Source organism: Macaca thibetana, chromosome 12 (genome assembly GCF_024542745.1).
Source record: "Macaca thibetana thibetana isolate TM-01 chromosome 12, ASM2454274v1, whole genome shotgun sequence".
Taxonomy (NCBI): Eukaryota; Metazoa; Chordata; class Mammalia; order Primates; family Cercopithecidae; genus Macaca; species Macaca thibetana.
The window spans coordinates 68,789,187-68,815,690 of NC_065589.1; the positions used below are offsets into that span (position 1 = coordinate 68,789,187).

Here is a 26,504-nt window from a genome sequence, read left to right on the forward strand (position 1 = left end):
CCACAGAGAAAAACACAATACTGCTACATGGAATGACATGGATGAATTTCACAAATAATACTGAGCAGAAGAAGCCAGACACAAAGTAATATATATTGTGTGATTATTTCTATAAATTTCAATAACAGGCTAATTTGTGATGCAAAGAAGCCAGAAGAGTGATTATCTCTGAAGAGTAGTGGAACATTGTGACTGTACTACTAATAATCTTCTGTATGTTGATCAGGGTAGTAATTACAGACATGTGTTCATTCTCTGATAATTCATTTGGGCACTTGCATATGTTATACTGAGTGTATGTTATACTTCAGTATATTCCCTTCTCAAGTTTGACCTATAGGACCATTGATTATCTTCTGCCATATCAGTCGTGTCTCCAGATTGGACTTTTATTTTCCTCCTTTGATTTTGGTTTCATTAAAAATACTTGTACTTTTATCAGCTCTCTAGATATATCTCATCCATTTTTTTCTAACCTCACTGTTCTCTTTTTGTGACCTCGAGTGCATAGTTGGCTGTCATTGTTAAAGCTACCTGACCAGCATAAGTCAGTTCATCTGCTCCTATTGCATAGATGCTCTTATCTTTTTGCATTCTACTAAGTATGCCAAATAGTTCATTGAGGTTTTTTGTTTCTCAGTCATTTTTAAAGATGTGTTTTTTCTATGACTCTACTTTCCATAAATTATCAGTATTCCTTTTATTAAAATCAGATTTATTGGCTTCCCCACAACCTCCGGACCCTTCCTCAAACATGGTAAAGTCCATTCAAACTTATTTTCAGGAATCACAAGGACAGTTGCCTTTTTAGAGAATGGCCAGATCCTTTGCTGAGATCTATACCTCAGAAGTAAATTGGTGTCCATTTTGGTTGCCACTTTATTGTAGACAGGGGCCAGAAACATTATATTCAGGTGGTGGTCTTACTGTCTACTTCGGTAAATCATATAACTGAAAACCTACAGTTGGCAGCCTGTATTCTACCAAGGTTATTGCTAGAATTAACCTATTGTGTTAGTTCTTGGGGGGTCCCCTTCACCCCCAAAATTACTGAGCCAGAAAGTGGTAGAACCAGGACTTGAACTCAAATCTTGAGGAATATGGCTGAAATCCATATTCTTAACCATATTCCATTTTTCTAAACCTGCTGTTCTCACTTAGCAGTGTATTTTGGACATTTTCCCATGCAGATATACATATAGATACATCTCATCTCAATGGATACAAAGTGTTCTGTTCTATCAGTTCCCAATAACTTAATTAGCAAATCTCCAATTAATGGCTTTTTAGATTTTATTTATTTGTTTGTTTGTTTGTTTCTGAGAGAACTTTTGCTCTTGTCCCCCAGGCTGGAATGCAATGGTGCAATCTCAGCTCACTGCAACCTCCCCCTCCCGAGTTCAATTGATTCTCCTGCCTCAGCCTCCCGAGTAGCTGGGATTACAGGCGCCCATCACCATGCCTAGCTAATTTTTGTATTTTTTTTTTTAAGTAGAGACAGGATTTCGCTATGTTGGCCAGGCTGGTCTCGAACTCCTGACCTCAGGTGATCCAACTGCCTTGGCTTCCCAAAGTCCTAGGATTAGGGGCATGAGCCACCATGCCCGGCCTAGATTTTCTTTAAAAAAAAGTTTTAAAAATGTTTATTTCTTTCATTATTTTTTTGGATACAGGGTCTCACTCTGTCACCCAGGCTGGAGTGCATGGTGTGATCGTAGTTTGCTGCAGCCTCGTACTGGACTCAAGCAATCCCCCCTCAACCTCAGCCTCTTAAGTAGCTGGGACTACAGACACACACCACTACACCCAGTTAATTTTTAATTTTTAATTTTATTTAGAGATGGAGTCTCACTATATTGCCCAAGACAGTCTCAAACTCCTAGCTTCAAGCCAGCCTCCTGCCTCAGCCTCCCAAAATGCTAGGATTACAAGCATGAGCTACCATGCCTGGCTTTTTCAATTGTTTCTAATTTATATCTGTCTTCTTGTGCCAGTGCCATACTATTCTAATTACTATAGTTTTATGGTTTATTTTAATATCTAGTAGGACAAGTCCCATATTTTTCTCTCTAAACATTTTTTAACCTTAAGCAAGTAGTTCTTTTAGAATAATGATATATTTAATATATAATATTCTTCAACATCCCTATTTTGATTTTAACTGGAATTTGTTAGATAAACATTATAAAAGGTAGAATTTTTATCAGTTTAGTATTGGATAGGATAGAGAAATTTTCAGTGCAGGGTCTGGCTAAAGCAAGTTTTGGGTCAGTGTTTCAACCTCTGGTCTAGAAGTCCCTGGACCTAGAACATTTACTTAATTGGCTGTTGTTGGGGCATTTGAGTAGTGCCATCAGAGTCACTAACAGCCATGGTTCTTGGATTTTTGGATTATGGATCCCTTTTAAAAGCATGTGAAAGTTATGTGCCATCTTCCCTCAAAGGGACATAAATGGAACTTTATGTACAATTTCAGGGTGAAATCTATTTATGGATCATAGGTTAATAATTCCTGCTATGGGAACTGAAGATACCAAGATATAGAAGTCTCGTGTTTTAGGAATATCTAATAAATGACTGGATTATTATGTAATTGTCTACAAAGAAAAATTACTATTTTTGTGATACATGGATTAATGATCAGCTATTGTACCCCAATAATAAAAATAAGAATATTGAATTTCTCTGATAGCCTGAATGAGAATGAGGATTTTGAATAACAACCTTGGGGGATGTCTAGGCTAAACAAGGAACAGTTATAAAAGTAGTAAGGAAGACAAATATGCCAGGATATGGAACAGAACATGAACTTGCAAGTCACTTAGACCAGAATTTGAATCTCATCTCTGCCACTTACTAGCTCTGGGAATTTAGGCAAGTCACACATGATGCTCTGAATCTAAATACATTACAGTTACTGTTAACAATAACAATAATAAAATATATCAAGAAAATAGAGCATTTCTAATTTTAAATGTGAAGCTCTGAGTAAGAAGAGTCAAAGCAAAATAGTGAGGTATTAAAGGTGAGTTTGGGTTTTTTTGCAGTTAAATGATAGTCGTTTAGCAAAAGCTAGTTCTTGCAGAATTAGAAGCCTGACTTGAGATTTCATGAAAAAAGCCAGTAGTTTTAGTAACTCAGAAATTTGAAGAAAAGGACTAGTGAACAAATTATACAGATGGAAAAGTATACATACACTTCAAAGGAGCACCCAACAGAACATATTGCCATTTTGTAGATCACTGGGATTTAATCTTTCATCTATCATGACAACAACAACAGTTCTGTGCCAAGAACTGTGCTAAACACTGTATGCATTATCTCTTTTAATCTTCACAACAACCCCCAGGAGGTAGATCTCATCTTCTGCATTTTATCAATGAAGTAGGTCACAGACCTGGTAAGTGGCTAGGATTTATTCCCACGCTTAAGCATTATACTGTTACCTCTTGAATTAGTCCACTCATGTAACTGCAATCTAACAAAAAAGTTCAAATGACCAGGAATTTTTATGTATCTCTATAATGTACAGAATTTGTTTTGAAAATGAGGGATTTGTTAAAGTTATCAAAATAGCCCAATTTAGTACCCCTACATCTGTATTTCTATATAATGATAGTAAAGAAATATGGAACCTAAGGCAACTTCTAAATGCATTGGGTGTTCAATTTTTTTTTCCAGTTAACCAAGTTCAGTTAACTGGAATCTTTTATTCTTCTAATCATCGTTATTTATATATGTATTTATACATATGAACATAAGGAAATAAATTCAGTCAACCATTAAGCATTATATCCAAACAAGCCCAAATGTTTTCTTTCATCTGTTTAGAAGTTTTTCAGATAAGGAATATCACATCTTTTAATTTTTTGCTAAAATTAGAATTAATTTTTACTTTATGTAAGAAAAAGAGCACATTGAAACTATACCATATGCTGATCATTTATATAAGATAATCTTATCTGAAAGGCAATCTGTTTTTTATTTGTCTGAAATAAAACTGACATCTCTTAATAAATCTAAGTTGTCTTTTCTTGGCTGTTAGATCTTTTGTGGAAATAATTAAGAGAGCACTGAGTACAAAATATTTTTATTTCAACTGTTCAAAAACTAGGTTATAATATATAAATTTCTCTAAAAATATTTGAATGTGGCTTTAAGGAATACTGTGCTGTTCAAGAACTTTGATTATAAGTGAATTCTATTTAATTAAAACTTGACTGCAAAAAATTTTTTGAGTGCTCCTAATTTGTAATATAATTTGTAATGTGAGAAAAAGCAAACTAATGCCAAAATGCTTCTGTGATAAGATTTCTGTATCTGAAGTAGTGGTCTAGTTAATTTAAAATGAAAGAGAAATATGGAAATTCCTTCACTAGTGATCAGCACTTATTGAGGCTCTTATGTTTTGTAAAAATGTTTAGAGTTACAGAAGTATTTTATACTTTTTATATGATTAAAATTTAATTTCTTCCCCTATTTTTTGTTTGGCTTTCTTTTGTCTGTTTTCTTTCTTTAATTGAAAAAACTAATGGAACCAAATATAAGATGGTACCACTGTTTTTTCTTTCTTTTGTATAATCTTGTTGCGTGTCTCTACATAAGCTGTTCTGGCCACTCATCATAGTAACCAGCTGGGCCATTTCACCTGCTGGAGCCATTAAAGAGGACTCTCTCCCCCTAGATTAATCCCCTCCGACATTAGTTTTTTGCACTGACAACTAGAGCAGGCATTCAGAATTTGCAGGTGGCCAGTGTGACGCACATAATTGCCTACAATTTTAGGCAATGAATAAAAATGGTCTACATTACTTGTCAAAGGTTGTATATGCAGTGCCAAGTGAGATCTATGGGAAGCCTTTTAGGGTTTAAAGAACAGTTAATAGCAAGGCTGCACAGGGCTTTTTTAATCATAATGCATTTGTAATATAGCACTTTGATCTTCTCCTTGTAGGAAATGGTGTTACATTAGCCACTTTTAAACATTTATGAGTGAAATTCAGTTATAGAAGAGTAAAAGTGATTATTCTTAAGCAGAACATGTTAGATTTCATTAAAAGTTTTCAGCTTGCCCCTTCCTTGTTAAAATCTGTGGGAAGTCCTTTGCCTGGAGGGTTTCAAATCAGGATCTAAGGATATAAGGCTTTTTCCTTATTTTTCCTGTTGGTAACAGCAAGATTTGGAAGGAAGGTATACTAAATATTGAGATAATTTATACAAATGGATATTTAAAGAAGAATAACTGATTATGGTAAAGTACATCGATAAAAATCCAGGAAATTGATTACTAATAATTGTGTTACAATAAATTTTGAGAAATGCATATTTAAAACATATCCATAAATTATCTTTAATAACAACAACAACAAAAACCCAGATGACTCTCAAATGCACTTCTTCTGGAAGAGCAAAATTTGACCTTTCAGACCCGAGAGCCTTTTATTAACACCTGCCTGTAAGGAGAACCTTGCCACACGCAGCTTTTAGATTCAGAACCACAAAACTGATGAGGAAAGGCTTGAAGGGTTCAGTTTGTGTCACTTGCTGTTTGCCGTTTCCATTTCACAGATGATTAATCTTTCTGTGAAGAAAGGCCAGAGAAACAAAGCACATTGGGCTCTTCCTGCAGTTACTCCTTCTGAATGCACACTAGCTTGCTAACTAAAAGGCCTTTAGATTTCCAGCAGAGAGAGATGTTCTGAAAGTGAATGCAGCTGGTTGGAGGTCACCAGTGCAGGGCTCTTGCCATTGTGTAATGGAGGCTTTGGCAGGTTGGGGGGGTGGGGGAGTTGGGGGTATCAGGGGTGCGGCTGCAGGAGAAGTGGTCAGGGAGAAGGTGTTGACAAAAAATTAATTTAAAATAAAAAGGGATTTGGTCAGTTGATTTAATATTTTGGAGGCTGGATCATCGATAATAGGCTCAATTTTGTCTTGTTTGTTTTTCTTCTTAAGGGAAAAATGTAATTTAGTCTTTCTTCAGTATATTCCCTCACTCCATTTTCTAATAGCATGTTTGTCTTCTATATGGCATCACTAGGTAATATTGAAATGGTATTAACTCTTGTATTTAGTCTTTGATGTAATTGAATTGACATTTTTCAGGCTGTTACAAATTTTTGCTAATATTATCCATTTTATACATTAAAAATTTAATGCCACAATGTTTTATTAGTATTTGGTTTTTAAGTGAGATATTGAAAATAATTATTTGTGTGACCTAGCCCCCTTTCATTAAAACAATCTATTTTTATTTTGAAAATTTAAAAACTTTTTATTTTAATATTTAGTATCTAAATGCTTAGTTATTCATATATATTTACTTTTTTCTCAATCGTGTGTAGGATATAATGTGCAAAGTAAAATCCTGGGTTATAGATCAAAAGAAACCTGTTCGCTTCTATCATGATTGGAATGACAAAGAGGTAAGTTATAAATATCATGCCATCTCTTACTGCCTTTGCTTTGATTTGCTAGGGAACAAATTAGAGTTGTCATTATTTTACACTTACCATTATATCTAAACTTTTATTTCTGTCAGTGATTGCTTATTCCTGGGCTTGTTATTTTTTTTCTTTTCCCCCATTCATGATATTTCATAACCACTAATCTTTTGGAAACAAGAATTATAAAAATGAAAATGCCTACTTGTTTTAAAGAATGTTTACTTTCAAATTCTTCAGTGATTTACTCCATATTTACTAAACTTTTAAAAGGATTCTTTCTCCATCTCCCACTTTAGATTGAAGTGTTGAATAAACACTTATTTTTGACTTCAAAACCAATGGTCTACTTGGTTAATCTTTCTGAAAAAGACTACATTAGAAAGAAAAACAAATGGTAAGTTTTTCCTCACCATATATACCCAGATGCATCATCTCTGTACACACACAAATACACACCCATGTATATGTACTTAACCACAATGTTTAATTTTAATATTTTTGTCCTTATTATTAAAAAGTTTAAAATGAATGAGAAGGCTTTGCTTGGTATTTACCTTCACAGATGAGTCTTCTAATTGATTTATAGTTAGAGAACTTAAGAAAACCTGAATTAAATTAAGCAATATTGAATTATATGTTTACTTATCAAATGTAAGTTTATTAGACGTTATTATTTATTTCCATTGCAAAATGGGAATAAATGTCACAACAATTAAACTTCTTACATTAGGATTTCTAGCTGTGTTGATATTATAAGTGACTTTAAAATACCCACTTGGGGTTGTAGCTGGGCATGAATTTTAAAATCCAGATTGAATGCTTTAAAAAAAAAAAAAGGCTGTGTGTGGGGAAAGACCAGTACCTGTTTCATATGCTTTAAAAGTACATCGAGGTAAAAACTGTTCATTCATGTATTGATTGTCATTTTTGGCATGTAACCAAAATGTACAAGATTTGTTGCTGTCACTAATAACTTCAGAAAATTATGTGTTCATGTACGTGTAGGCATGTCCACATTTGGCATACCACTCACTTTGACTTGCCTCACTGGACTCTAAGTATTTTATACTATTGAATCATACAAACAAATCAAAACTATCCAAAGCAAAATATCTGAATTCTCCTAAAATATATTGTCTGTTTCTCCCTGTACTTCATTAAGTACTTAGATGCACATGGTTTCAATTTTCCATTAAAAATTCTCATTTCCATATGATATCAAAGAGTGAGAAGGCTTTAAACTGAAAAATAAACATTCATAGACTGGAAGCCAAAACAATAATTAATGTCAGATGGTTAACTCCAATAAATCATTAGAATAAATTCTGTGAAATTACTGCAACTAAAAATGCCCTGTTAATATTACTATAAGACATTTTGTGTTCCCGATAGAAGCTGAATTTAGCCTCTTTATTGGTAATGTTCTAAAAAGCATAAATGGAACTTAAAGATTTCATTCAGGCTGGTCAGTGTCCTCCATCGGGTAATTAACTTTAAAATAATCAGTTCTGTTGCCTTTCAAATTCTTATAAATGTGATGATTGTGTTAAAAATTGTTACCTTTAGGAATGAATTTTAAAATTTATTATTTGACCTCAGTTAATAAATCTTCTCATTGTGGTATGAATGGTAAGGTTTCCTGTGGCTCTGTGAAACAATACAGACATCAAAGTTTACATGAAAAGGGATGAGTCAGTTTCCTTGCCCAAAGGGGCTTCTCACACCTGTATTTGGATGATTACAGGTAGAACTCCCTGGCTCTAATTGTATAGTAAATACCATTTCCCAGACCCTAATGGTAGACAGACTGCTTAGGAGACGCCAGTCTGTGATTTAGCTGTCGCCAGACACCCCATGTTTTTTGTGAGACCAGTTGTGATGATGATATGGTTATAGCCAATTGAAAGTAAACTCTTGTCTAAATAGCAAATTTTAATTTATAATAATGTAGAGGTATGAATGATCCTATTTTATAAAACCAAATCTTAACAGGTTTTAGGTATAACTAATGATCTGGTTTGGGGTTGGTGTGCGTATGTTTTGGGGGGAGGGTTGGGAGGGATCCAGATCTTGTGGAAGTTAGTGTAATTGTAGCTGAAAGATCAAAGACTGGGTAACTGAGTGATGTTCCAGAAGAGAATTTACCACATAGCCATTTTCTGTACAGTTTCTGCCGCCTGCTGTTCCTATTTTCCCTCAAGCTAGCCATTGACTACCCCCTGTGCATCCCTGCTCGTAAAAAATGATTGAGGAAGTATTTGTCATGTATTTATGAGTGGGAAATATTGTGTGATAGGGAATGGCATCTACTGGAGCCAGAAAGATTGCCATTTTCCTTTCATTCAGCCACTCTGCTACAGCTTTAAATCCTCTGTTTATGCAACATAGCCTTTGTATTAAAGTGCAGAATAAATTTTTATTATGAAGGATATGAATACTAGGTTTTCATCATTTATAACACTGAAAGCAGATGTAAATAGTTAAAATCCATTTTAACTACTAAATCCTTTTAATTGTGTTAGCATCTTGTTTTTTGGTAATGTTTACATCTAAGCTGCATTTGCATTATTAGTTGCTTCTTTAGCAAAAGAAAAAGTTTTTGTTTTTTAAGATTAACATGTAATGTTACTATAGCAAATAAGCCTGATGCAGGAAATAGTAATAAATATTTTCATGGGTCTTTTAGATCTGGAAAACTATTTTAAACCATCAAGAAAGAGGTGAGGAGAAGTTTGTGACTTTGGCCACAAGAGGAAGACTAAAACTGTTGTTATTTTAGCAGGTCACCATTTCAGAAGTATTGAACACTTTAGTTACTGAAGTTCACCCTAAATGTAAATGGTAATGTGTTATTTTTCAACCCTAGAGAAGAAGGAAGCATTTTGAAAGATAGGTCTATTGTGTTATTGAGTAGCTGTATTGACCTTTTGTAAGATGCAAAAACTGGAATGGCTCCAAGCATCTACTCACTAGTTTTAACAGTGTTGAATTAGTCATTTCATTGATTTATGATTAAAGACCTAGCCCCTGAAGAGAAGCTGACATGGCAGCCGGGTTGGTTGCAGTTGTGTTATGAGCAAATGACAGTAATCAAGATATTGTAAGTGAATCCATAAACCATTTTTTATTATTACAAATTGCTGTTTCTTGAATGAATCAAACTATATAGAAGTTTTTGTTGTTTTTGGTGAGCACAAGCATTTTTGAACGCTCAAGGTTTTCATTTTCTAAACACGATCAGCTGTTACTTATAACTAATACTATACGCGGTATTAATTTTCATTTGAGATTGCTTACTGAGTCATGGTGTCAAGCAGGTACAGGACATTAGAACTGTCAAACTACTGCTTAATTAGGGGTTTAAATTTCAATCTTTGCACCCTTGCTGCTCTGTTAGTAGAGTATGCCATCCAATTATGAAATCAGTAGAACAAACTAATTTTAGGTATTTTTTTACACCTACCAGCTATCAAATATGTTTCATTTTTGTGATCCTGCCTTTCTTGAAACTGTTAATAAAGGATAATTATATTTTATTATTTGTTATACTACATATTTATGTTCAACTAGAAAATATAACTAAACTTTTAGATATGCAGACTTTGTGTGTGTGTGTGTGTGTGTGTTATACACACATTTTCATATGCCTTGGTGGGCTTGTAGTCATTTAGTATTACCTTTTGGATAATATTATATGAGTCAATTAATCTGAGTCATGAAATTGATTCAAGATAGGTAGACAAATACTTGGAAAGTCTTTTAAGCTGTTTTATAATGAAGGGCAATGTGTCAAGTTCACTAAATGCATTTTAAGTAGAAAAATGTTTTATTATTAATTCTTATTATACTATGATTCAGTTCCTTCCCCTTTCCCATCTTTGTGTGTTCATTAGTTTTCCACATAATTTGGACACAACAACTAAAAATAGTTTGGGGATACTATACATTATGTGCTTGGTTCGGGGGGAATCATGGGATAAATATATTTTCTTGATTTCCTGAGCTGCCTATAAAAATTATAGCTACTATATCTCAGCAAGTATATATGTAGATGGAAGTGTGTATATTTTTGACACACAATTTTCTATTTCTGTATGTGTGCATATATATACACACATATATGCATACAAATATAAAAAACGATTTCTGTAGAACTATTGTAGGAGGTCATCAGTTTCTGACAAGATCAGTTAAGCTAGAAATACAACACAGACATTCTGCTTTGGAAAAATTACTTTGTATTATGATAAAGCTTATTATTAATAGTATTATTTATACTATGAATTAGGATTTCAAATAATTTTTGGTGAATGAATTTTTTGGAATTATTTCTTTCTCTGATCAGAATCTTTAGAGTTAAAAAGAATATGGTAAAGAAAAATGGTCTTTTTATTACAGGAGATGGAAGGCTGAAAGAAGTGGGGATGGGGAAAAACCTTTGCCCATTCAGGAATCTTTTTTTTTTTCTTTTTTTGGTCAAATGTACTTTTGCATTTGAATATATTTTTACATGTAGTAATATTTGTGAATTCCTGTTTGGTTTTCATTAAATGGGTTTTGAATATTCTTTCGACAATTTCTTGTTCTTATCAAGAGGTAACAATGCAGTAGTGCACTTCGGATTTCTTATGAAAGAGATAATTATATACAAAAGCATTTTTTTTATATGAACATAATGCTACTGACCGTATGCATATTAGGAATTTCCCTTGGCCTGTTTGTATTTTTTGCAATACTATTTATAGCCAATGATTTCTATTTGCCAGATGGTTCACTGAATTTAAGAAAGTGATACATTTGGGAGTGCCCGTTGTAATCTTATTAGCACCATCTGCTGACTTACTGATTTGTGAGTGATGTAATTTATCAAATATGTCAGGACTTTCATCTTTTTCAAACTAGCTGAAGAATTTCACTCCACATAAATAGGAAAAGTTTTATAAAATTGTTTCTAGCTTCCACAGATGAAAAGGTTTATAAGTACTTTTTAAAAAATAAGTGTTCCTTAGGATTCTGTCATGTGAAATTGAAATATATATTCCCTATACATGTACACACATCAATGATCTAGGAAATGAAATATAAAGTTTGGTTTATAGCTATACAATGTTCTTCAAATTACAAATGATTCATCTGCACAAAGAATTTCTTTGCTTCCCTACCCTACTCACTTTGTTGAATAATTCAAAAGCAGTCCTCTTAAAAATCTGCACTAGAGATTAAGGATCTCTGAGTCATATTTTGTTACCAAGACTCTGAGTTGGGATGAGCTACACTCTTACAACTGGAGTTGATATGGTTTGGATTTGTGTCCCCGCCCGAATCTCATGTTGAATTATAATCCCCAATGTTGGCAGAGGGGCCTGGTAGGAGACTACTGGATTGCAGGGGTGGATTTCCTTCTTGCTGTTCTCATGATAATGAGTGAGTTCTCATGAGATCTGGTTGATTAAAAGTGTGTAGCACCTATACCTTTGCTCTCTTCCTCCTTCTCAGGCCGTGCCTGCTTCCTCTTTACCTTTGCCATAATTAGAAGTTTCCTGAGGCCTCCCCAACCAATGCCTCACGGCCTGCAGAACCATGAGCTAATTAGATCTCTTTTCTTTATCAATTACCCAGTCTCAGGTAGTTCTTTATAGCAGTGTGAGAATGGACTAATACAGGAGTTTAGTAGTTGGTGAAGGCAGTAGAGGAGAATTTTGAAGCTCAGAAACCTTAGGACTGTTGGGAGTGGGAGATACAGGGCAGAACCTTGGGAAGGATTTAGAATGGAGGCTCAAGATAGTTTGTAGGATTTGAATAACAGGTTTTCCTGGGAGAAGGGTGGAGAAAAGGAAAGGTGAACAATGTCAGTGTTTTACAGCCTAATATGTCCTGCTTGTGCAGGATAGGAGGAAGAGCATTATTTGTCTCTACCCTTTTCTCCTGTGCAGCACGTTCCCCAGGCACAGCAACTACCTTTGGACTTAGTGTTGTAGTTTATCTGATGAGTTAAATAGACTTGAAGGCTAGCCCAAAATGTTAGGTACCATTAATAACATTGTTTCTATAAGGAAAATGAATCCTAAAAAACTGGAGAATATGGTCTATTTGTAACCTAGGGAGTAGATGCTATCAAGGAGTTTGGTGTGTTAAGAAGAATACTACTTTAGAATTTGAAATACAAGTGCTGTGGTCTTTATTTGCTACCATAACTAGCTCTTTGAACTTGGCCATTTAAATTACTTAGCCTTTCATGTAGAAGATAATTCATTGAGATTGTTCATATAAAATGTGTTCTGTATAAACAGTGTTTCCCAAATTTAGTTATAGCTCAAAAAGTATTCAGTATGGCTCAAGCCTGTAATCCCAGCACTTTGGGAGGCCGAGATGGGCGGATCACGAGGTCAGGAGATTGAGACCATCCTGGCGAACACAGTGAAACCCCGTCTCTACTAAAAAAAATACAAAAAACTAGCCGGGCAAGGTGGCGGGCGCTGTAGTCCCAGCTACTCGGGAGGCTGAGGCAGGAGAACGGCGTAAACCTGGGAGGCAGAGCTTGCACTGAGCTGAGATCCGGCCACTGCACTCCAGCCTGGGCGACAGAGCGAGACTCCGTCTCAAAAAAAAAAAAAAAAAAAAGAAAAAGGACTTCTTTGGCCTTGTGAATGCATCTTTTGGATACATTACCTTGGTTCTTATTTCTGTTATCAGGATTAAGGAACAAAATGTATCACATGTATAAATATAGCAGTGAGACTCCCATGATATCACTGCCATGTTCTGTACAACCCCATCCCCTCGTTCAGGTTGGGCCCTATAACTTCACCATTTGCAGCTTAGAGGCTTCCATTAGAGTAAATATTCTTTGTTTATATTGTTACAATATTTACAGTCTTTATGTAAAATCGTGTTACAGTAGCATGATTTTTTTTTTTTTTTTTTGAGACTGAGTTTCACTCTTGTTGCCCAGGCTAGAGTGCAATAGCGTGATCTTGGCTCACCGCAGCCTCCACCTCCTAGGTTCAAGCAGTTCTCCTGTCTCAGCCTCTATAACCCAGTAGCTGGGATTATAGGCATGCATCACCATGCCTGGCTAATTTTGTATTTTTAGTAGAGATAGGGTTTCTCCATGTTGAGGCTGGTCTTGAACTCCTGAGACCTCAGGTGATCCGCCTGCCTCGGCCTCCCAAAGTACTGGGATTACAGGCGTGAGCCACTGCGCTCAGCCCAGTAGCATGATTTTTTTTTTAAGTTGTTTATTATTTTAAAAACCTTTTAAAACAGTTTCATTGTGATTTCCTATATCTCAGTCTCTCTGAGTATGAATGTATGTATGTATATGTTGGAGGTGAGGCAGTGAAAGTTAGTGAAGAATTAAAGATCGTCTCTAAAGTTCCCTTCCAGGACTAGAATTTTATGATTTTAATGAAGTGTAATGAATTCACAAAGAAAAGATGCCCATGCAAATATCTAGGTTTGTCATGGTAATTTTTCCTAATTGTGTACAGAGCATTCCTGAGGTTGCAGCCCAATTTAAGACCAACTTTTCTGGACTGGGTTATAGATAAGACCTGGTCTTTTTTCCTACTCTCATTCCCTTTTCCGTATCTCAGGCCCTTGAAAATAAGCCTTTTCTGCATCTCACCATGTTTCTTCCCACCTTTCCTCATAGTGAGTAGCTGTTGCTTTGGCTAGAATAAGAGCAAAGTGAATTGGCATATCTATATTTGAGATCAGTAACATTACTTAAACTATTACATTCCTTTATTCTAAATTGACCTAGAAAGCATTTCCCCAAAAACATTAGATTGTGAGACTCACCCTCAAAAGCCTATTTCATTCACAATGTAGTAGAAATAGAACAATTTGAGAAATATTTTGGTATCTGTGACCATTTTTACCACTAGTTTTAAAATTCTGCTTTTTAAAAATGTGTTCTAAAATAACTGGCTTATGAACTTTGCATATATTTCTATTTATATAAGGCTGGGACTGCACATTGCTGTGCAGTCTGTCTTTTTAATGCTTTACATCAAGAAAAGCAAAACTTGGTAAAAAAAACTTATTATAAATGCAAATTTCAAATTTATGTTCCTTTTGAAGACTGTGAGCTCATTGAGGAGGTGGATACTGTTTTCTTTTTCCTTTTTAAGCAAATAATTATTAAGAATTATTAAGCCTTTCTGTGTGTCATTTATTATCTTAGGTGGTGAACAGAAAAAGCCCTTTCTCCTGCAGGACTTACAGTCTCATGTAGTAATAGACATCCAACAAACAGACATTTAATATAATGCAGGGAATGATTAGGACCATGAATAAAAACAAAGCAGAGTAAGAGGAAACTGTTTTAGTTAGGGTGGCTGGGGAAGACCTTATGAAATAAGGATACATGCCATGAGAGAATCCACGGAAAGCTCAGTCCATGGAGAGGAAACTGCAAGTACAAAGGCTGTGAAGTAGCTAGATGGAATAAAACAGAATACGAGTTATAGGAGTAGAAGTTACAGAATGAAACAGGGGTCTACAGTTGATGTAGAGCGTAATGTGCCATCAAAAAGGAATAAAATGTGAAGACAGCCAGCCACTTGAAAATAACTTACATATTTTTATTTAAGTACATTCCATTGAAACAGATTTTAAACATGTTCTAAATGTGTTCTAAAATTTTATTTGGGTTTTAAGAATAACCATCATGTATTTTCTAGTTTGCTTTAATTGATTTCTTATAGTCCAGAAATATTTTCAATTGCTAAGTGTTTTAAACAGCCTTTAAAGTAATAATTGCAATTTATTTCAAATTTCATCTTTCCTTTTCCATGCTTGTCTAGTGACTTGCTGATTCATGCTATCAATTATGAAGCACTTTTTAAAATCCCCTCAATGTACAACTTCAGAGTAATAGATTGAACTTTATTTAGAAATAACAGCAGCCAACATTTGTCTAGAGCCTTATGGTATTTCAGCTTTTTTATTTCATTTGATCCTCAAATTCTGAGATGGCCCTCATTACACTATTACATTGGCCTTGAATTTAATGTTTACTAAAATGAAGCATTTTTTTCCTTTTCTTTTTTTTTTTTTCAGAGACAGGGTCTCACTCTGTTGCCCAGGCTGGAGTGCAGTGGTGCAATCACAGCTCATTGCAGTCTGGACCTCCCTGACGGGCACAGGCCACCACACCTGGCTAATTTTTGTATTTTTTGTAAGAGTCAGGGTTTCACATGTGGCCCAGGCTTGTCTAGAATTCCTTGGCTCAAGTGATCCACTTGCCTTGGCCTTTTAAAGTACTGAGATTACAGGTGTGAACCACTGTACCTGGCCAAAATGAAGCATTTGCTTCCTTGGAATAAGAGTTCTGCATATTAGTTTAGGAATGGGTTACTCCAACACAGAGAGAAATAAGCTTCGTCTTTCCATTAGCAAAGATTTAGCAGTGCCTTTTCCGTACTTCAAATATATGTCATTGAAATGAAGGGGTAGTCATCAGTATTCCTGGGTGATAATCAGCATTTTCCTTAGAGATTATTTTAAAAGAATATATTATGGACTGTGGAAAATGTTGTTAGATTTAATCCATTTTGAAATTTAAAAGGAAAAGATCAAAGAGCATCTGTTCCTTGGTAATCATTTTTAGCGTTTTTAAATGAAATTTTCAAAGATTTTCTCCAGGAACATATATAGATGTCCGACATGAAGGTCACTAGCACTTTTCAAACATGACTTTTAAGTTTTGTCGTTTATCTTTTTTATGTCCTGCTTCCCGCCTTCCTCCATTTAATATAATTGATTTAGCTTTTCTTATACCAAACTAAAAGATATACATAGCAAACCATTATTTATTATTGAGTTCCTGCTATGTGATGGGCATTCTGAGCTTGGAAATTGCTGAGATGTATGATATTATACTTATCAAGCAGATATTATCATGCCCATTTTACAGATAGGGCAGGCAGTTGGAAAGATTATAGAACATGCCCAAGTTCTTGGAGCAGGTAAGTGGTAGAAATAGATCCATTTGACCTGAATGCGACTGCTCCACACAGGATGACTGACAGCTAAGTGACAGTACAAGATATGTTTGTGAATCTCCAGAAATCTTTGAAAATATCATATTAGCAACTTTAGCATTTTGCTATGTTTTATCTCGGAAAGTTTAATCTCCTTCCAATTGTTTAGTTAATGGACTAAATTAGGATTTTAGTTAAAAAGAACAATTCTCAAGACGACATTTATGTGTGGTTTTTTTAAGGATAATAAGCATTTGCTGCTGATGTTTTCGCCTTGTCTTGTAATTTTATTAACGATTTAATAACTTATTGTTAAGAGGCAACAGCAATGTATTTTAGTACCCACCTTAGCTTGCATTTTTAAACAATATCATATATAAAAATTTTGGTGGAGAAAATACAATGGCTCCTATTGAAACCGAAATTTTAAATTATATGAAATTGCCAAGTCTAAAATAGTGGTACAGAGTAAACCCCCAAAAACATATCTGTAACCACAAATTGGTTTTTATATATTGATATGATAAACAGAATTTAACTTTTTCTTCTATAGCAAACCATAATTTGTTAAAAATAATTCTTCGGCTGGGCTCAGTGGCTTGTGCCTGTAATCCCAGCACTTTGGGAGGTCGAGGAGGGTGGATCACCTGAAGTCAGGATTCAAGACCAACCTGACCAACATACCGAAACCCCATTTCTACTTAAAAAAATAAAAAAATTAGCCGGGGTTGGTGGCAGGCACCTGTAATCCCAGCTACTCGGGAGGCTGAGGCAGGAGAATCGCTTGAGCCTGGGAGGCGGAGGTTTCAGTGGGTCAAGATTATGCCATTGCACTCCAGCCTGGGCAACAAGAGTGAAACTCCATCTCAAAAATAGTAATGATAATAATAATTCTTCACTCATGGGGTGAGGGAGTTGATGTTAAATAAATAGGGAAATGAGAGAATATTACATGTGTTAGTTTGATTCCTGCTGCTGTAACAGATACCACAGACTAGGTAATTTATAAAGAAGAAAAGTTTATTTGGTTCATCGTTCTGGAGCCCAGGAAGCCTGAGAGTGTCACTGGCATCTTCTAAGGGTCATCCCATGGCAGAAGAGCAGAAGGCAGAAACAAATGGGAGACAGAGCAAAGTGGGTCAAAGTCATTCTCTTTATCAGGAGTCCACTCCTTACTCCCATGATTGCAGCATTGATCGCTTCATAAGGGGTTAGCCCTCATGACCTAGCCACCTCTTAAAGGCCCCACCTCCCAATCCCATTGCATTGAGGGATTAAGCTTCCTAACACATGAACCTTGGGGGGCTGCACTCAAACTACAGCACTACGAGGTAGAGTAATGGCAGATAATTTGTATGCCTGATGTTGTCTTTGTAGTAGTCATCATTCAGTCAACACTTCATACTTGACCTCATGCCAGTTATATTTAAGATTCCCAACAAGCTTATAAAGTAGGTGCCATTATTACCCACATTTTAAGGAAATGAAAGGCAAGTATAGAGAGATTAAGGAACTTGGCCAAAGTTACATAACCAGTCAGTGGTGCCGACATTCAAATGTAAGCAGTTCATCTGTGGAGCTCATTTTCCTCACTAACTGCTAAGCTACGGTATCTCAGCACTGGGGCATTGGTGATGCTGGAAAGGTAGACAAGGCCTGAGAAATATGTCATATACTAGTCACATTTCCTATTACTGTGAATTTCATTTAGGTAAGGTTTTGTTGTTAGACCGTTCATGCACTATAAAATTTGAGACTAAAAATTCATTATAACCTAATTAGAAAATGGCAACTGAGAGTAATATTTTTTTTAAATTGTACCTAAAATTGTATCTTTAATTTTATGGACTTATCTCAAAATACTATTTTCCAATTTAATAGCCGTTGTAGGGACAGTACATAAAACAGTTTATATATTTTTAGGTTGAAAATACATATCATAGGCCGGGCACGGTGGCTCAAGCCTGTAATCCCAGCACTTTGGGAGGCCGAGACGGGCAGATCACAAGGTCAGGAGATCGAGACCATCCTGGCTAACACGGTAAAACCCCGTCTCTACTAAAAATACAAAAAACTAGCCGGGCGAGGTGGTGGGCGCCTGTAGTCCCAGCTACTCGGGAGGCTGAGGCAGGAGAATGGTGTAAACCCGGGAGGCGGAGCTTGCAGTGAGCTGAGATCCGGCCACTGCACTCAGGCCTGGGCGGCAGAGCAAGACTCTGTCTCAAAAAAAAAAAAAAAAAAAAAAAAAAAAAAAAATACATATCATTGCTACTTTTCTCAAGAAAACTTTCTTCAACCACTTGTTTTATTTATGTGTTTGTTTTTAACCATGTACTGATTTATTGTGTTTCTTTACATTTTCACTAACTTGGATTTGTTTTTGAGAACTACAAAACAAAGTAGGGAAGTGTGTGAGAGTAGGGAAATGTGTGAGAGTGTGTGTGTTTGTACATATCTCCTTTATTAGCTGAAATACAAATGGATGATTTGTATAATGTTCTGGTTTAGTACTATATTAGTGCATAGCAATATAATGAACATTATATATGTATATGTATACGTATATGTACCTATACATCCAAGTCGCGCAAAACTAATAACTACCACTTGTTGAGCATCTATTATATGCTGGATTTTGGGGTGTTTATATATGTTCTCTCATTTCGTTTAATCCCCATAACAACCTTGGAAGGCAAATTTCTATCCATTTACTAACAAGAACCTAAGGCTCAGAGAAATGAAGTAAGAAACCTAGTTAAATATTTTGGAAACTTATTTTAGCTCAAATTCGTGAGAGAACGTATAAAACATTTTATGCATTTATAGCATGCTTTTCATGCAAGAAAAGTAGAGTTTTTTATGTTGTTTGTATCCTAGTGAAAATTACACAGAAATTTATACCTAACGGAGAGCAAACATAATTGCAATATTTTGTATAAGCATGACTCAAGATTGGTTGGCTGGTTGCCTTATAGCCCTTGGTTTCCTCACCTGTCAGAGAGAGTAATTATTTTCTTATAGAATTATGAGAATTAAATAAAATGGTACATATATTAAATGAAATTATCCTATGGCAGAAATTATTCTGTGTCAGATCTGTTTGACTTGAAATATAATTTATTTAATTTTCATAATTCTAAGAGAAAAGCATATGTATGTGTATGAACACAGAGAGATTGATAGTTAATTGGCTAGTTCCTGGCAGTTGTAATCACATAATAAACTCTCTTAACTAACTTGAGTCCTGCTTATATAAAACATTGCAATTAGGCAAAGTGCAGTGGCTGACTCCTATAATCTTAGTGCTTTGGGAGACTGAGGCAGGAGGATCATTTGAGGCCAGGATTTTGAGAGCAGCCTAAGCAATATAGGTACATCCTACATCTACAAAAAATAAAAACATTAGCCAGGCACAGTGGCATGCGCCTATAGTCCCAGCTACTCAGGAGGCTGAGGCGGGAAGATCACTTAAGCCCAGGAATTCAAGACCAGCCTGAGCAATATAGTGGGATCCTGCCTCTACAGAAATTAAAAAGAAATTAGCTGTTGTGATGGCCTGCACCTGTAGTCCCAGCTAAGTGGGAGGCTGAGGTGGAAGGATTGCTTGAGCCCAGGAATTCGAGGCTGCAGTAAGCTATGATTTTGCCAGTGTACTCCAACCTGGGTGACAGAGTGACACCCTGTCTCAAAAAAAAATTGACCAGGCGCGGTGGCTCACACCTGTAATACCAGCATTTTGGGAGGCCGAGGCAGGCACATCACTTGAGATCAGGAATTCAAGACCAGCCTGGGCAACATGTTGAAAACTCATCTCTACTAAAAATAAAAAATATATAAAAAAATTTTTTTAAAAAGCCAAGCATGGTGGCACATGCCTATAATCCCAGCTAATCGGGAGGCTGAAACATGAGAGAATCATTTGAACTCGGGAAGTGGAGGTTGCAGTGAGCAGAGATTGAACCCAGAAGGCAGAGATTGTAGTGAGCCAAGATCAAGCCACGCCACTACACTCCAGACTGGGTGCCAGAGCAAGACTTTGTCTCAAAAAAAAAAAAAAAAAAAATCCTTAGCAAACTAACACAGGGATAGAAAACTGAATACTGGATGTTCTCACTTATAAGTGGGAGCTAAATGATGAGAACTTATGAACACAAAGAAGGAACAATAGACACTGGGGTCTACTTGCGGGAAGAGGGTGGGAAGAGAGAGAGGAGCAGAAAGGATAACTATCGGTTACTGAGCTTAATACCTGGGTGATAGGTACAAAAAAAAACCGTGATGTTTTTATGTAACAAACCTTCACATGTACCCCCAAACCTACAATGAAAATTTTTTTAACTGTCATCAGATTTCAGGACTGGAAGAGAAAAATGTGTGATAATGCTTTTATTATTTAAAAGTGTTTTTCTTCCTGAGTCTTATTTTGAAAAATTATACAGAATAGTTTGCATGGCATATTCCTTGCATCGTAGAACTTGCTCTGCTTCAGGCCAAATTGAAATAGAGACAGAAAAGAAAGAGACCAAGAAAGAGACCAAGAAAGAGGATATGGAGAATATCAACCATTTGTTTCCTTTCCTATATTCAAAGACAAACATCTTAGTTGTCTGGATCTCTTGAAATTAGTACTTGTAAAAGCTTTTAAATGTTACTAGAACACATCGTTAAAGCCGTATCTGGTTAAAGTTTTCTGATTAAGCATAATTAAATAATTGTTTCAGCAATTACACAGTTCATGATTATGGTGTGCGATGGGACTTTTTTTCTTTAAATCTGTTATTAAGTAAAATATGTATTGGCGGCCAAGTGTAAGTTTTAGTGCAACTTGCTATATCTTGGACATTTTGCATATATACCTTAAAGACCAGTGGAGTAGATTGGGAAGTTCTGTCAGCTTCATAATTTTGGAAAACAGAAACAAAAGAAAAAACAATGCTGAGTAAACATTCTTAGCCATAAGAAGATATGTGAGTGTGGCTTAGCTAATAATACCTACTTTCTTACTATATATCACTTCATGGAATTTTTTTGCTATGAAATATTTAATAGTTACGCATTTGCTGTTTTATAGTTATTTCACTGCCCTATTAACATCAAGGGTTACTGATTGTTGTATTAGTAGTTCCTGACAAATAGAAATTATTTGATATTCTAAGCCATTTCTGACAGAAGATATAAAGTTTTGACAAACACGTATGGCACAGCAAGTGTCCAATTCTAAAGAGCAAAATAAATGCAAACCACCATTATGGTGAACACAAACAGCCTGAAAGCAAGTTATCAGTAAGCAAATAATTGTTGAACTGTTATGAATGGAATAGGATGTTGAAATAGGGCATGATTGGCTGATGTTACATATGTCCTTGATTACCTTCCTTGTGCTTTTATCCTAATAAGTGACATTCTTTGTATTCCCTTGGATGGCTAGACAGTCTGACACTGAAGAAGAATAAATATTGCATGTGGTACACATTAAGCTGTCATCCAAGACAGCATTTATAAAAAGTAACTGGAGAAATTCATAAGAAATTCTGCACTGCTCCAGTTTCCTGGCTCCAGTCATAATTGTCAAAGTTCTTGACACATTCAGGTCTTCAGAAATGATTTAGGTTTACAGTGGTTTGGTGTATGAATAATTATTATGGATTTGAGTTCTCATATTGCCTTTGGATGTTAATGTTAGTTACCAAAATGTTATATTTTATGATAATTTTTATTTTAAGAAATGTCTCTATATTGATAATTGTGACATATCTTCTATCTTACAGACTTTCATCAAAGGCTTTTAGACAATTCATGTAATTGAAAGGAAGAACAGGAGTTTTTAAATGCTTACATTATCTTTAATCTGTTGGAAAATATTGCTTGCTTGTGTTTAGTGCTAGCAAACAATTTTGAAAATAAGTATTTTTATTTTTCTTCCCTAGCAACATTGGAAAGCTTTCAAACAGCCTAAATGAATACCATTTTAAAACTATTTCCAAAAAAACCAAATCACTGATGTTTCATTTTAAAATATTGTACGCTTTTATTCACATACTTTTGTTATTTTAACATAGTTCTTTGAGGCAAGGCAGTATTTTATTTGTTGCATTCACTATTTTCTCTTAAAATTTCCTTTCAAAGGATGGTAGGTAGAAATTTTGAAAAGAGATAATATTGTACTACAATAAGCATACCTAAAGAAAGAGGTAAATTATGAATGTAAATTTAGAGAGCACATTTTTAGCCCCTCTATCTTTCTTTAAAACACCTCCTTTTTTTGTCCTATCCATATGGTGTATAATATCTGAAGAATGCCCCCTCCAAATTATTTTTATATTTTTACATTTATTATCCTAAACCATTTGAAATTAAGCAATTAGTATTCTCATTCTATAATCTAATCAGGAATATAGAATATTCTATCAGCTGATGACTTCCAAAATGTGATTAAGTATCAGAATGATTTAGGATCCAATATAAATATGAAAATAAAATAACAGTGTTAAGTTCCAAATTCTGAGCCCCTGTTTTAGGGGAACAAGAGGTCAGTCAGGGTTTTTGTGACAACCATATTTTATATTAGTTTTAAAATTTATCCTGTTAATTTGGGGAAATGTTTTTAGGATACTGTCTTTGCTTTGAAATCTAAACCATCCATTTAGATTGAAGGAACTTTTCTCCAAGTATAACACTACTCGAATGTTACCTACAGCTTTTAACTCTCTAGGCCACTACAGAGCACAAAATATTTGCCCAACTGGTAAATTGAACTGTAAGTCCCACTGTGGGAAATTGCTTTGCTGTGCTCCAGACAGCAGTTATCTTAGTAATTGTACCTGAATTCTTTGTGGCTAATAGAGCGTGGACGTCCATTTTACAAACAGAAAATTATTTTTCTTAAATACTTTTAATTATAAAGTCTCCAAATAAAATGCGAGTCAGTAGACAAGAGTGAGACATTAAACCACATCATTTTTAATTGTTAGTGCAGAAAAGTGAAATCCTTTTTTCCTTTTAGTGTAAAACTGTACATAACCGACATTTCACATTCTAAACTGGAGCTCCCAACAAGGAGCTTATCAGAGCAAATTGTCTAGTCCATCCCCTTCCTCACTCAAAACCTAATGACCCTTTATCATCATGGTTTAGATTGCTGGACACAGATGTGAGAAAATACAAGTAATCTACAGGTAACTACAGTAGCTGCACTGATGTTCTCAGAGAACTGACTGCTGGGAAGATAAAGAGCCTCCCACAGTGTCTGTGACTTTCCAGCAGCAAAGCACATCATGAGCTCATACATGAAGTTTTATTTGCTGAAGATTCACAATAAGATGCATTAGAACATTCAGCAGGGACTCCTTTTAGATGAGCACAGAAATTCTGGAGGGTGATTAGTTGATGCACCAGTGCATAGCATCACACTAAAATAAGAAGAGTTCAACAATAATTCTTTCTATGGACACCAAAGATTATGGCCACAATGCAGTATTATTATTGACTTCTTTTCTTGATATTTATGTAATCTACTAAACTCTAATCACTTTCTCTTCACAAACGGCTGAACTGCTTGCTGAAAACAGTTTGGTTATGATTTGTAATATGAAAGCAGAACAGCAATTTCTCAAACTTTAATACTAAATTGCATTTCAAAGGACTTGTTTGTGGCCAGGTGCTCTGCTTTTGTTAGCTGCGTAGATTGTGATCAGTGAGGTAAACTCATTTATCTATTTGCATGCAATTGAGTAATTTACCATGAAAAGAATGATCGGTTTTTGGATAAAGGTACTGCACCTGTAGCTTAAGTTTTATAATTGTTGGTTTGACTATTATTTGCAATGATCGTAGTTTCATACTGTTTTAGAAAACAACAATACAAAATATATTTACTTATGTATATATGAGATGTTTTGTTTTTAGTTAAAGAATTTGGTTTAAGTTTACTAGATTGGGATGAATCAATATGAATTAGATTGTTTGAACTTCAGGTGTGTATTTCTTTTTAAAAACCATTTGCTTGTCATATTTTTTTTAAAGCAGATTAATTTTGTTTCTGTAAAACACTATAACTACTAGATTAGGAATAGTGATATTACTTTCATATGTCCTCAAATGATTTTTAGAAATTATCATTTTAATAGCTGAAAGATAAAGATAGTTTTCAACAACCAGTATTGGTTAAGCAGTTGACAGCCAACAAAAAGAGATACTGAGATATTTGATTCATTCTTGTATAGTTGTGTGTGCTATGTACCTAGCTTAATTGTTGCTGTTTATGGAAAATATTGAAATGCTCAGAAAATTAGAGAAGATACTAGTTAAGGTTTTTTGGCTAGGTTCGTACTCATTTTTGCTTCAACAATATTATAATGTACATTTAAAAACAGTCCTTTGCAATTGGAGCACCAAAATTATATCAAATACACCTGCAATCTTAAAGAATTAATTTAATATTAAGCTTCTAGTATAGAATAACCCATGAGAAAAGTAAACTTATCAGCAAACAGAACAGATAGATTATCTAAAGTACTGCTGGTCATTAGAATCCTTACTATTCTTCTGATAGCAGTTAGGATCACTCTTTTTGGAGATTTTCTGTCAGTGAAGATTTTCAGTTTACCCTGACATATTTGAAATATTCGTAGTTGCATGGCATAGATTAATCTAGAAAACAGAACATTGAAGAATTGTTTGAGGTGGTGTTATACATTAATTCTGTTTTTAGTTTGCTATAAGATCTAAAAAAAAACTATATTTGTTTTCATTTAGCAGCAAATAGGAAACACAGAACTCAAAATTCTACAAAGTACATTTTCTTGCCATCTTCGTATTTAAAAGGCAAAAAACCAGAGGATCATGTGCAGTATAAGATTGTTTTGCATTTTCGTTTTTACATCACCAGATTAAGTATAATGAAACCCATCTGCAAATTGTAGGAACTACTCATTGATTTTTCTCAAGGACTGTAGCGTAGTTTTTCCCTTCTTTTTCTTCTACCTTTTTTTTTTCTATTTCAACAAGATATACATAAAATTAAAAACCTTGTCTGTTATAAAGTTTTGTTTGAGCTTTTTAAACTGAGTGATTAGCAGAAATAATGACCCTGTCAGCCTTAATCACATTAAAATGTGGTTAACATCATTTAATTTTTTCCACTTAATATGCAAAAATTTCCAGTAGATTTGCAGTGAAGGCCATTGAAATTCCATTAGAACAAGAATAAAAATTTCAGGCATCATTTATTCAGAGAAGGAATAAAGGTCTCGATTGAGAACTGCTGAATCTTTCTATTAGAGACACTATGAATCATTACATTGAATTGTACCTATGTTTCAATAGACCTGTGTGTCTGGCTTTTCAAGTGGTTGAATATCATGTGTTTTTATCATTTTTCATAAGGAAGAATAAACCAGAATTGCATAATTATTTGATAAATATTTAAAAGACTACTGAACAGTTTTTGTGCTGCTTCAAACTGCTTAAATTTTAAGTAGAAAGTTGATTGTACTCTAGAAACAGGTTAATGAAATAATTATTTTAAAACATGGAAAAAACTGCATAACCATCCCACAAAATGGACAGATTGTATTTTAAGTAGTTATGTTGGTATATGCCAAGAAAGAAATTAAGAACCAAGTGACGCTAGCTCTTTCCCAAAGTTCATAGCTTATCGTTTGTCAAGCTTCAACTGCTATGTTATGCTGCATTAGCTATGTATGAATTACAACCAAAGAATATTCTACTCTTTCTAGTATTCATTCTTTTATGATCATTTTGATATTTAATTGTTGTAATGTGTTCTTAGAATTAAAAAGTAGGAAAAGCTTAATGTTATTTTAAGCAGTGCCTACCATTTATACTTTCTTTGGCATGTGCACATTTGCCAGCATCCTGAAAACTTACATTGTGTGGAATGCTTTTCCCCCATTTTAAAAAAGACAAAAGTGTTACTGTATATACCTGATAAGCAGAAATGGCTCTCTGGAACCATTCTTATCCTTCGGGTAATTAAGTAATTATACAGTGTTGTGGTTTTTTTTTTTTTTTAATTTGTATTTTGTTCCTGAACCATTTGGACCCATTATAT

At 34.7% G+C, this 26,504-nt stretch overlaps 2 protein-coding genes across 3 annotated transcripts in view; one reads left to right on the forward strand and one right to left on the reverse strand.

Annotated features, from left to right (window-relative positions):
- Positions 1-26,504, reverse strand: part of SP9 (Sp9 transcription factor) — a 921,284-nt gene that overhangs the window by 203,164 nt on the left and 691,616 nt on the right. The gene's annotated exons all lie outside the window — the stretch shown is intronic.
- The window catches only part of OLA1 (Obg like ATPase 1), a 170,517-nt gene that overhangs the window by 114,612 nt on the left and 29,401 nt on the right, over positions 1-26,504 (forward strand). For both annotated transcript variants that reach the window (XM_050751794.1, XM_050751793.1), the window contains 2 exons: positions 6,342-6,422; positions 6,740-6,837. In XM_050751794.1, coding sequence (XP_050607751.1) covers positions 6,342-6,422; positions 6,740-6,837 — 179 coding nt within the window. The remainder of the gene's footprint in view (positions 1-6,341; positions 6,423-6,739; positions 6,838-26,504) is intronic.